Source organism: Lichenostomus cassidix, chromosome 1Aa (assembly GCF_008360975.1).
Source record: "Lichenostomus cassidix isolate B80296 chromosome 1Aa, HeHo_3.0, whole genome shotgun sequence".
NCBI lineage: Eukaryota > Metazoa > Chordata > Aves > Passeriformes > Meliphagidae > Lichenostomus > Lichenostomus cassidix.
The window spans coordinates 37,253,600-37,266,984 of NC_139480.1; the positions used below are offsets into that span (position 1 = coordinate 37,253,600).

At 37.2% G+C, this 13,385-nt stretch overlaps 1 protein-coding gene across 12 annotated transcripts in view; it reads left to right on the top strand.

Annotated features, from left to right (window-relative positions):
* NAV3 (neuron navigator 3) overlaps positions 1-13,385 on the top strand; it is a 508,081-nt gene that overhangs the window by 477,982 nt on the left and 16,714 nt on the right. For all 12 annotated transcript variants that reach the window (XM_085045498.1, XM_085045490.1, XM_085045433.1 and 9 more), the window contains 5 exons: positions 1,454-1,565; positions 2,848-2,969; positions 4,803-4,975; positions 8,647-8,800; positions 11,713-11,887. In XM_085045498.1, the coding sequence (XP_084901624.1) occupies positions 1,454-1,565; positions 2,848-2,969; positions 4,803-4,975; positions 8,647-8,800; positions 11,713-11,887 (736 nt within the window). The remainder of the gene's footprint in view (positions 1-1,453; positions 1,566-2,847; positions 2,970-4,802; positions 4,976-8,646; positions 8,801-11,712; positions 11,888-13,385) is intronic.

The following is a 13,385-nucleotide window of genomic DNA, read 5'->3' on the forward strand; positions in this document are numbered from 1 at the left end:
GCAGCATCAGGTTTACACAGACTGCCTCATAAAATAGTTTGAAGATAAAATCTTTCATTTCCAGAGTTCAATTAAAACATATGCGACTAGGTTTACTCCATTCTGAAAGATCTTGTAACAAAGACTTTTCAAAAGCTGCTGGAGTGCTTCATTCCAGCCTCCCAGTGCCTCCAGAATAATAGAATTACAGGAAGGGAAGAAGTTGAAGTAGAGAAAAACAGCTCCATTGGGAGAGTTAATGAAGGTTAGGTATCTTATCCATAAAGTAAACTGTTCAGAGTTTTCACTGTGCTGTTTGTCTAATGGGGGGGGGGGGAGGGATCTAAACCTGATAGGGAGTAAACTTAATGTCAGCCCTTGTACCAAGCTCAGGATTAAGAGGCTGCTTAGCACCTTCCAGGATTGAACTTCTACAACTTTCTACCCTTACAAATCTTGAACAGTATCCTATTGACACTAAGGCCTCCTTGAGCCAAGCTGTGTAAGAAGCTGTTTATCAGTGAGCTGTTAGTCACCACTGGAGTCTGTAACTCTCTACAAAAATAACATTTCAGAGTCTGGTTGAGCACCAACAGATGAAATGTGGTGAGACTCATTGTGAACTAGATAAAAGTTATTTGTGTTGCTTGCTTTAGTTTCATTGGGGGAGGGGAGGCAGGAGGGAAGAAGAACATGACCACAATGAAATTTTCTTAAAATGAAAACTTATAACTATTTTACAAAGTTTAATTCTGTCACAAGGTTTTATTTCCAGAAGGGGTTAAGCAGTGACATTGAGATAGATTATCTCCAAGTTTCTTTCCCAGAAGAATTAGAACATTTTTTTTTCCTTCTTTACTTTTCTCTATTGTTAAGCTTAAATTCCTTTAACCCTCATTATATAAGTACAGACTGGGCAGACAGGGAAGTAATAAAAGCAATAATAAAAGATACTTTAAAATAAAAATTGGCAATGCATTCTAATACAGAACTTCCTGCTCAAGTGGAGTAATTTTACTTCAACTTGCTGGACAATTTATTTTAAACAGGGACTTCTGAATTATATTAGTATTTAACAAATTAAATTCTATGAATTCATCCATTAAACAGTATCCTCACATATTAAAGGATGTAATTCAAATGCTTTCATTGTCCTTTGCAATAAAGTCATTGAGCTTTTCTTAACTTTATATTGAACAGTTGATTGAGACCCTTTTTTGATTACTCCTTAGTAAAACTGTTTTCTTCTTAAAAATTGTATGGTTGCTTTTTATAAGATAAATGAAAAAGGATGTTAGTTGACTTTAAATGTCTTTGGAGAGAAAGTATGCATTCTTTTCATTGTTGCCTTTATGTTCACCCAAGCAGTCCATGATCTTTAATTTGAACACTCTTATCTTGTAATTTTTTCTTTTAGCTTGGACAAACATTGTTCTTTTGCCATTATTTTGATCTCTCTGTGCTCTTCCCACAGGAATCTGAGCTTATAGAGCTAAGGGAAACCATTGAAATGCTGAAAGCTCAGAATTCTGCTGCACAAGCTGCTATTCAAGGAGCCTTGAACGGCCCCGATCATACCCACAAAGGTATGGGTTTGTCACTTTTAAAATAAATGCAGAATTTCTCCCTAGGGGAAAAAAAAAGCTAAGTCACTACTTTTCTGTTGTTTGGGAACTCTGTTGCAAGGGCAAGCACATTCTGCAGTGAATGGTAGGCATACTTGTGGTATTTCCAGAGCTGGAAGCCTCGCACAAGCTTCCTGCCTGCCAGAGTTTCTGGAGCTTTATCTTCTTAGGGCTGGATGGCCAGGAATTGATCAAGAGTTCACCGTGTCACTGCAATTGTCTACTGAAGTGCACCCAAGACACTTAACATGACTTGTGGTATAACATGGCTACCGCTTGGAAATCCAGTCAAAGTTGTAGCTTTGTAAATGGGTGTTCTCATTGTTAAGAGATGGACAGCAGCTCAGCTCCTTCATGAAGTGCTACATCAGTGCAGGACAGCAGGTTTTAAATTCCAGATGTCCAATTAATTTGTCATTGCAGTTAGGCAGATATTGCATGATAAATATATACTTCAAAATTGCCTGTTGATGAGCAACAGCAAAGGAATTGCTTGAAAAAATAATTACAGTATTTGCTTTTGAGAGTGTTATTGATCTTCCATTAGAGAGGTCATTATTTAGGTGTTTGCCTTAAGGTCATTTCACTGCATGACTTGAGTGTAGCAAAGCGAATTTCTAAGAACTGGAAAAGAATCTGAAAAGTAATTTCCCTTGATATTAGTGGGCATGTTCTGCAAGAATAATTTCCAGTGATTAAGATAAAGTTATCAGAGACTTTTAAGAAATTGAAACTCAAAAGCCTCACCAACCATTTTTAATATTCCCCACTTCTTGGTTATTTTGTTTCATTCACTTTTAATGAACTCCTCCCTGTTTACTGCCATCATGGTATTTTAGAAGGTAGCATCTGAGCACTGATTAGGGCTGCTACAAGTCAAGTAGTGCCTACACTCCTCAGAAGTGTAGTATCTTTGACAGTGACGTGTTGAATAATCCATGTGTAACAGACACTGCTCAGCTTTGAGGATACACATGCACAGGTTGCTGTGCAGGGTCATTGCCTTCATGGCAAGAACGGCCCAGTTTGGGGAAGCCCCAAAGTGTTGCACCAACTGTATGCATCCCCATTCATCTCTGTGTGGTTTCTCACAGACTTCAATAGCTTGAATCTGAGCCACTGCAAGCATCAATGCCATTTATGTTCATTTAGACTCCCTTTGAGGAGAAAGATGCTACAGAAATATAAGAATTATTATTATATTGAAACAGAGACAGGTTTCACAGTAACTTCTTTTCTTTAGATTTGCGTATAAGGCGGCAACATTCTTCAGAAAGTGTTTCCAGTATCAACAGCGCTACAAGTCATTCAAGTATTGGCAGTGGTAATGATGCTGATTCCAAGAAAAAGAAAAAGAAAAACTGGGTAAGTACTCAGCAGGTTTAAACATCGCTTTTAGCTATTATGTAATTTCCTAGTATCTGAGTAATATGACGGTCCATTTCATCTACAACATTCTTGTGGGGCCAGATGGATATCAAGAAATTCATGTGTATCCATAATGGGACACTACTAGCAAACTAAAAATTATTGAATATCAGCAGGGGTTTATTTGCATAAGTCCGAGTATCTAAAACAAACAAAAGTACAAGTAACAGCTACAACAACAAAACAGCATCAACAACAACAATTTAAAATAGCTGTTGTGACCAAAACCATTGCTGGTCCACATTGAAACCCCGTTTGATTCTTCTTCAGTTGGAGTTTGGTTTAAAAGCTTGACTCAAATATATTACCTAGCTATGAAAGGAGTTGAAATCTATTAAGAATTCTCATCTGAGAGTAGTATGATGTTTAAAGAAATTAGAATGTTTCTCAACCAGAACTACAAATACCACATACTGCTAAAGGTTTAATCAACTACTTTCAGTAAACAATCACAAAATATTTTTTTGTTGTCTTAAAAATATTGTCTGCATAAACATTTGTTTTAAAATACTGATAAGCCTTCATTCCCTTGATTTGTAATTCCACACTCTTTCATGTTCTTGCAAGGTGAACTCTAGAGGAAGTGAGGTGAATATAAACCATGGAAAAGTTGGCATGCATCTATAAAAAACCCTATCTTGGCATGATTGCTATTTATTTTGGCAGTAGGCTTTTATACCTTCTAAACCCAGATTATCCTGTATGTCTTCTCAGTTCGTCTTTATTCATTTTAATCTCAAAGTTTAGGCTGTAGAAAGGGGGAGTGTAGCCAAAATCCATTTCTTTCTTATTAAATGTCATGAGCTGGAAAGGACTTAAAGAATGTTTCTCATTGAGATCAGTGGTTGCACTCCCCACTCTCCAATTATAGCATGAGAATAATGTGTTTGAAGACCTCATTTTTTTCATAGAGGAACCAGTTGGTCATTGTGTTCTGTACAGTTCTGATCAGAACAACTTTTCTGAAAATACAAACAAATCCCACATTTTTCCTAAGATGAACAAGTTCTGTATTTAGAAAAAGGTATGAACAAATGGGCTAGTTAAAAGCTAAAAAATCAGCAGACAGTACTGCTGTCATCTTGGCTCTTGAAATAAATGGCTCTTTGGCTATTCTGTCCCTTTTCAATACTGGATACAAGCTTCTAGAGGGAAAAGGCAATGCTTGTATGTTCAGCGATCTTACCACTCTAAAGGAAGCTGCAACAAACAGTATATATCTTTCAGCTAACATTCTTCTCAACAGTACAGCAAAGCAAACCTCATTTCCTCTTACAACCTTACATCTTCTCAGCTGTGATCCAAATCATAGCATCTGCATAGTTTGACTATTCGAAGTTGTAATGGAGAAAATAAATTGGCAAACCCTGTAAATTGGACTTGTCTTTTGATTTCAGCATTTAGTTCTGCCTGTACCTAGACGCAAAGTGGTTATTTAAAGCTGCCCCTCAAGGGAATGCCATGGGAATGGGATTCCACTGGGGCTTCATGGCTTTAAATGAGCACCCTTCCCCAACAGCCGTACCACTAGGTCCTGCACTTCTTCCGTAGCATTACTTTTGCACTGCGCTGGATTAATAAAGTCAAAACAAAGCACTGTATCATGTTTTTAGAGATACTGTGTTGCATATGTTAATACCTTGCTTCTGCATACTGACCTCAGGCAGTGGCTAGGATGGCATCTGCAAACTAACTCTTCAAAACATGAGCTGCTCACAAAGTGCTGTGATGAGGAAAATAATCTTGCTCTGTATTTGTTTTGTTTTCCAGCTAAGAAGCTCTTTCAAACAGGCCTTTGGAAAGAAAAAGTCCACCAAACCTCCTTCCTCACACTCAGACATAGAAGAGCTGACAGACTCCTCCCTTCCTTCCTCACCTAAATTGCCCCACAGCTCAGGAGAGTGTGGGTCCACATCGATGAAACCATCACAGTCAGCATCTGCGTAAGTGTTTCTCTTGGCAAATGGGCTGGGCTGGGAAACACACCTCCACCAGTGGGGCCACTGGCAGTTCAGAAACCAGTGCCAACAGCTGTGATCTTTTAATCCTGAGCTCCATCCATTTGCCAAATTTCTCATGATCTTCATACCATTTACACACTACCTCTGCACCAGCTCTTTATTCAGTCATTCTTTCTTCCTTTCACAGACTTTACCCAGTCACCTAACTATACAAACTTCCGAATGCTTATGTTGCACTCTCACTGCACCATTAGCAACTCTATCAAATCTAGTAAAGGCCTTAGTAAAGGCCAAATGCTAACATTTCCTTGTCTCTTTTTTTCATGACATACTAAAAATGTAGCTTTTTTCCAGGTGGCTATGGATGTTTACTATATACTCATCCCTCCTGTTATTACTTTGTCTACTTTGTAGCTACTGATGTATATAATTTTTAATCTATTTCCCCTCTTTTAAGAGCTTGGATTTTTGGTAGGATTTGACTTGCATATTTTATTCAAATCACTACCCTTAAGGTTTCAGGTCTGAGAACAAGTCATCAATCAACAGCTCTCCCGTTCCTTCAGCATGTTTTGAATATCCGATATTTCTTACAGAGCTCTCAGCTCTCATTCATATTCTTCTGCTATTTTTTTTCTCATTCTGCTAAACTGATAAATCTCTGATTTGGGGAAATCAACCTCTTTGAACCAAAATATGCCTACTATTGATGCCAGCCTTACTTTTCTTATCCTAATTAAGAATAATCAGGTCACAAGTACTCTTTCTTAAGGCACTCCGGTAATTCTAGTCTCCTGACTGATTACTGAGCTTTATAATAGAATTACTGTGTTATGTTACGATTTTATGATTAAGTTTTTTATAGACTCTAATGATTTTTATATTGTAGGTTTAGGAGACTGACAGCTAATATTTCCAAAAACTAAACACCTTCAGAATAAGTGTTTTCTTTTCTCAAATTGTGTGCAGACTAGAAAGACATACTCCATCTAGGTCTCTGTATTTTTGTTGGATTACTTTATAGGAAGCTCATACTTTTACCATTTCAGGTATATATGTGTGTTTTGGGATGAGGATTGCTACGTGTTTAGGATCCTACTGTTTGACTTATTACCAATTTTAAAATCATCTTAATAATGAAAAGTAAAAGCCTTACTTAGAAAATGCCTGAATTTAAAAAAAAACATCTTTCTTCTGCAAAGTTAATTACTCATGATTCACAGATCTGCTCCATAACCTTATGCTCTCCTCTTTCTGCCAACCCTCATTTTTCCTCTGTCTCTTTAACTTGCTCTCTAGGTGTGCTAGTGTTTCCAGCATTTATCAAGGGCAAAACTACACATCTAGTCTTTCATCCCAAGGTCTTCCCATGGCTGTTTGATCTCTGAGCCTTAAATTCTTAAGTTTCATTCCGTTCACAGCCTTGGGTTTTTGCTCCAGAACATTTTAAACAGAGGTCTTTCTGATCATACTGTTAAATTTTTTATTATTAATGACCTTTTTACACAGAATAATGGAGAGATTACATAAAATTTATTTATATAGATAACTTGCTTTGTCTGTTATACTGATAATGGCACTTGATTTGGAAGACTCAGTTTTCCATTGCATAATTTAAAACTCCTGTCTTCTTTGAGACTTTGTATTTGTTTGCAGCCTCTGTTCAAAGATCATTACTAACTCCTTCTACCTAAAGCAACCTGTTGATTTAAAAATTCTGAGGTTGTAAGAAGAAGGAAAAAGTAAAAGTCTTTCTAACTACTTTGAGCCTTTGTCTAAAGTCTGATCAAACTTTTAAGTTTCTTTCTGTGACTGCTCAGGAATGCTAACATTTTTTTCTTCCTTCAGATGAGGTCTCATATTCGTATGTCATTTTAAAATTATAGGAGCTAAGGAAAGTTTTGGGATCTGCAAAAGAAAATTCAGATCATATTTTCTGCTTAGGAGCTGAGTCCGGTTTTTCCTGTTTTTTTCCAGAACTGTAGCCCTGCTCTCTGCTTCACTTTTGTATTCTTTAAAGCTGGCATGCCAAGGTCTTTTTGTCCATACTTTCTCAAATGTACTGAAAAAAAAAAAAAAGGTGCCAAAAGAAAATAGAAACAAATAGATGACTTCCCAGTTGTCCAGGTTGTTTTATTAGATAATATTTGGATGCAAATAAAATTTCATTTCTCATTTGCTTACCATAGGCAGGTATGGACACATCACCTGTGTCATATAATATTGATATAATATTTGGGATATTTGGGATATATAATCATAGTATTTCAGATAAAAAGTCCTAGTGTATGTCTTTATTATTTTTTAGTCACATTTAAAATATTTCTGTGTGTTTTGAATGATATTTTTCATTATTTTTCTTCGTCTATTTGACATATATTCTATTTACCATGAACTTCTTCATCTTCCATTTGCTTACAATTACTTCATGTATTTTCATGACCAAGTCTCATGTTCTGAACCGTTACCTTTACTTTCTTCCAACTGCATCTGTCTAATACATGTGTGTGCAGGTCACCTCTAGGCTGGGCATCAAAGAAAAGGCAAAACGGTCGTGTGGTCTACAAGCATAGATCTCGGTAAAACTGAGTGTGGGGCATGGAGTTGTATACCCAACTGCTGACCTGAAGAGTGCTGCATCTTCTTTCCCAAAATGCATTTGCATGCATTCTGGCAATTAAATGCTGACCTTTGTTTACTTTTTTTTTTAGCTGTAATAATCACAATAATAATACTTATTTTCATAAAATACTTTTCATATTGATTTTTTTCTGCAAATATTAACTATTTATAGTGACAGTATTAAAGAAAAAAATAACATTTATTGAATTACTGGAAATACTGCTTAATGTAACAATGTAGCCAAAATTCAGTGTTTTATTTTTTACTGGTGGTTCTGATGATGATACAAAGAGGCAAAACAGTCTGACGTGAGAGCTGAACAGCTGTGGGTCCCTGGGCCAGTCACGTTTCAATGTTTTCTCACAATACAATGGTTTCTTCCCTTAAAATAAATGCTCATGAAAAATAGCTGCATGGTTATTCAGTCTTTAAGGAAAAAAAACAAAACCAACCCACATGATTTCAGATATCATACATTACAAAATGACAGACTATAGGGAAAACATCAGCCATCACAAATGAAAACCATTACAGATCAAAATTTTCTAGACCATAAATTCAAGGACTGTGCCTTTGTGTGCCATTCAAAACAGAGAAAAATATTGATGCCTAACAAATAATAAATGTCAGCAGTACACTTTAATCAGCACACTTCAGTTCTGACTATTGTTACATAGAGGAATCATAAACTTTGCACCAAAGAAACTATGGGAGTATAAAATCAAATTAAAACCAATGGATGATACACCCTCAAAAAAAGATACCTGAAAAGTAGTTAAGAACTTGTTTTTCACCACAGTGAACTAAACTAGAGAGCTATAAAGCAATCTGATCATTTCTTCCGAAGAGGGCTTTTTTTCCTTTTTTAATTTGCAGTTTGATCGTTTTCATGTTTCTTTGATAAGTTTCTTTCTTCACTCATAGGTTTCACAAGCAGCAAACATTTTTCTGTACTTTGATATTTAATAATGACACTGCTTTGGGGAGAGAACCTTCCTTTAATCTCCTGCCTGTTTCCTGCTCCTCTTTAGGATCTGTGAGTGCACAGAGGCAGAGGCTGAAATTATTCTTCAGCTAAAAAGCGAGCTGAGGGAGAAGGAGCTGAAATTAACAGACATTCGTCTGGAAGCCCTCAGCTCTGCACACCATCTGGATCAGATCCGGGAAGCCATGAACCGCATGCAGGTCAGTGCAGTAGCTTAAGTGATGACAGAGATGCACATCAAAGGTATGGCTGCTGTATTTCTGTTCCCAGTGCTTTGTTCCAGGCACCAAAAAAGTGTCGATACAAAGTGAATCACCAGATTGACAGTACTTCTGAAGGATAGGTATGATAAGTCTTCACCTTTTAACAAAGACATTCTTAGCATATATATTAATAGCTAAAATGTGTTTAAGAGATATGGAAGAAGACATAATCCCTGCCCAAAGAATATTTATTATCTCAAGCCTATGACTTGGGGTAAGCAACATGACAGAGAAGCAGATCAAAAAGTGATTTCTACAGAGTTTTAAATCCTTGATCCATGGAGGGGGCCAGGATATTATGTGCATACTCTTTCATCATTTCAGATTCCTGACTCAGTCATGGCTTGCCAAGGAAAAGAATGTAAAATTACACTAATTACTGTATCCAGCATCATAAAATTTTGCTACATTATTTTGTGACACTGCTCCAATTTATTCATGAATACATTTTTCATCAGAAGACTTTGCCTTTTATGTGGCTGAAAGGGTGCAAAAACAATGGCAGTGTTCTGCAGTAGGGCACAGGGCTTTATATAAGGGACTCAACTCTATTTCTTACATGCAAATGTCCAGTATCATGATGGGTGCCCAAAAGTATCTATAATATTCATACAGTATGACATAGATCCTTCAGTAGAACTGGGCCCTTCTGGAATGACAGCAAAGGATACCTATGTCATCCCTGAAGGCACTACAAATCAGTATTTGGGGAACAGAATCAAGGCCATGGGTTGGGCATTCAGGTTGAGACAAGGATGGCTAGATTTAAAAATCTAGCGATGAGCTGCATGATAAACTTCTGTAGTAGTCAATCAAGTTTTAGTCCTGTAGCAGTGAGAGCTAAAAAGCTGTCCTAAAACTACCCCAAGATAGCTACAGCGGATGAAATGGACTTCTTCGACCATAGGCACTTGTTACCATTTTAACCAGCCTCAAGTATTGGCATCTGCACAGGACTTGTAGGTTTGGCATTCTTCCATGGAAGACCATGTTTGTCATGCCCCTGGAAACCCACATTTGCACAGCTGGATCAAGCCCAGTGACTTGTCAGCTGAATTGCTCTGTGTTGGGTACTTAGGTCAGGTGCACCTTTAGGCACTTCTGTGTGGATGCCCATAGCACCTGATTTCATAACTACAGAAATGGTGTGATTAATGTATTTTCTAGACCTCTTTGTTTACACCATGCCTGTATCAGTCTCAGCCACATTTTTAAACATCTATGGTACCTGCCGTCCTCCTCGATGCTCACATCACTAGGTGCTAACATTACTATGGGATATTTGGCTGAACTTCAATTAGAAGGAAGACTTATCAAGAACTGATAAATCCATAAATATGGTTTCAATTGTACACACATGAGTAAGACATTGATCTTGAGCCACTAAAAGTTTTTAAGGAACTGTGAGGAATAGAATATAGCTAATTGCAGTGGTGGAGAAAAGGATGTGAAGGCTTATCGTCTGATTACAGTCTTATACTGGGATAGGAGTGCCTAAGCCAGCTGAACTTCCCAGAGGAAGGAGTCTGCTGTAGGCAGTTTTCCAGAGTCTGAACTTCCTCAAATCTGGACAGAGGCAACTAGTTGAGATGCTGTTAGTGGTAATCACTGGTTCTAAAGTTTTCCCAAAAGGAAAGGCAGCGACCTTGCAGTTGCCAAATTGTGGTATTTTAGAGGATAGATGTGGGTTGGTAAGGGCAAAAAGGACTGGTGGAAGTGATACATGAATACTTACACATTCAAAGCACCTTAAAAACCTAAAGATCAGGTGAATGGAAGATTGCTATGGGCTGTGTAATTAATCAGCATAAATTGCAGAGTAGCTCCTGATTGAAACCCTAGGCTAAACTGATACACACATCTATTACCTTCTGTCACTATTACACTGGTTTTTCCAATCCCTTTCACTGTCTCCTCACCTCTGTGTATGTGATCTAATCTTTTTGTAGCTGTAACAGGATTTTTTGTGATGCTATGTATCCCTTATGTTTTTATTTGTGTAATACAGCTGTGCAGTCTCCATAAAAAACCAGGATTTTTAGCAGGGTGACAGTGCAAATGTAGAATTAAACTTGATGTGCAGAACCTTCTGCAAGAATAAGCAGTTGCTTTGTAATGCGCTTTGTGAAGCAACTGGAAGCTAGATTTAGCTGGTACCAGGCTGTTCTCAGGCTGTTTTCATTTTATTATTGTACATTCAATAATCACTTGGCACCACAGAGGATTTAGCTAAAAAAATTCCAGTTGTTCTGATTCATCTGTCACTGTATGTTTTCATCAGAGAGAGTGTGCTCACTGCTATGTGAACAATCCCATGTTTGAATGATCATAAAGTCTTCTTTGATAGCAAGAAGGGTTATGAAACTGTTAAATTATCCATTTGTAATTTTTAGTTTTTAATTGAATTTCTCTGTGAAGTTACTGCTTAGATTTTATATTCAATGGCAGCAATAATTTTCTGTGACTTTAGAAACATTGACATACCCAGTAACTTCCTTAACTGACTGTTACCTAATGTATTTGGCAATAGAAAGTAGTTCAGAAAAAAGGGAATAGCTGGGAAAATTCTCACTACACTCACATTGTAGTCAACTGTACAATAAGCGCACAATCTTGAAGCATATATTGTTTAGGATATATCTTGGGTCAAAAGCTAAAACAAGGTTATTGGGGGTTTTCCCTTCATTTAAGAAGTAAAGGCAATCCAGTTTTCTCTGTTATATCTCTGCTGTGAAAGTGGTAAACCAGTTAGCTAGTTCAGGGGAACAGCATCACCAGATTAGCCCCTGACATTGGTTTTCCAAAAGAATAACCTCCTGTGCTTTTGTGTTGATTTCTTTTGTATATAGAATGAAATTGAGATATTGAAAGCTGAAAATGATCGCTTAAAGGCAGAGACTGGAAATACGGGAAAGCCTGCCCGGCCATCATCAGAGTCATCAAGCAGCACATCATCTTCTTCATCACGGCAGTCACTAGGACTTTCTCTGAACAATTTAAACATCACAGAGTCTGTTACATCAGGTAAACGAACATGGGCACATGCATGCTTCAGTAGTTAGTGAAAATTTACTATTTTCAGTCTCTGAATAGGCTGCATAGGAGAAGCATGCCTGAAAATTAAAGCACCTCATATCACTCACGTTAACATCAGATATACATTCAGTAACAGAAATGAGGAGGAGTGCTGGTGGGCATGTCTGAGAAACGTAGCTTTTAGAAGCCCCTGAATGAAACACTAATGGACTGTTCATTATGTTTGCTTTGTTCCTAACTATAACACTCTCTACCAACATAGTTTACAATAGTCTTTACTCATTCAGTTTTCAGTTTCTTTGAAAAGGGATATCTTTTGAAGTATACTTGACAACTATATTGATATATTCTCTTGCCCATATGGATAAATATGAGTACTGTAGGAGAAACTTTCTTCCTTTGGTTTACAGGTCTTTGATCATTCAGTTAGCTCCCTTAACTTCACTTCATATTTCCAGCTGAAGCACAAGGTGGTCTCAGTTAGCTTAATCCCTTACGTTTTTTTAATTTGGTGCAGCTAGTTAGCCTATGTTGGACCAAATCCCCATTTATCACAGGAGCCAAACCCCGCCTGGCTTAGTAGGCACTCTCATTGTCTTGTGTGAATGAAGAAAAGCAAGCAGAACTTTGGTCCACATCCTGAACATTTACATTGATTGTTTTCCATGCCATGGAGTTTATGATAATAAGCCTTCTGCATTTGTTTTGATAATACAGCCAAGAAACAGAAGTGCTGTCTCCAACATTAGAAGCAGGAGTAGAGCAGGAGTAAAGCATGGCTCATTAGCATAGATGCCACAGAAAGTATAATGCAGTCTCTGGAAGCAATAAAAATGTGGCTAATAATTGTGAAAAGAGTCTAGGCAAGAGTACAGCTGGGAATATGCCAAACTGACTGACTGTAATTTGGATTGGCAGTTAGTCATATTGTCTTGCCAGTCATTGATTACGTGGCTTTTTGAACATTTTTCTGGTTAATATCAGGTTTTGTATGAAAATTGGTATATTTTTTATTTACATTCCAGCTCTTTGAAAGGTTTAACTTTTAGCATGAAGGCGCCTGCTGAACTGGGCCTCAGCATGCAATGAGGTATTGCAAAAACAGGGAGAAAAATTTTAACTGCACAAAGATCCACACATATTAAAAAAAACCAAAACAACAAAACAAAACCAACCAAACAACAACAACAAAAACGTAACAATTTTTTTCAATATGGTGATTACAGAATGTTTCTCATGAGTAGCAGCCATTAGCTCTTTGTTACTTGGGACTAAGTCTATCTAGATAGAGGAATAACCATGTAGGAAGAAGAGTTTGAACAAAAGGAAGGGGAACTAGATAAGAATACAAAGGGTAAAAAGAGGAATGGGAGAAAGAAAAGGGAAGGTAAAAGAATGAAGATGAAGAAAATCAGGAGGAAGCATTCAGGAAAAGAATAGGAAAAAAAAAAAACTGGAAGAAAAAAGAGGAAGGGGAAGAGGAAAA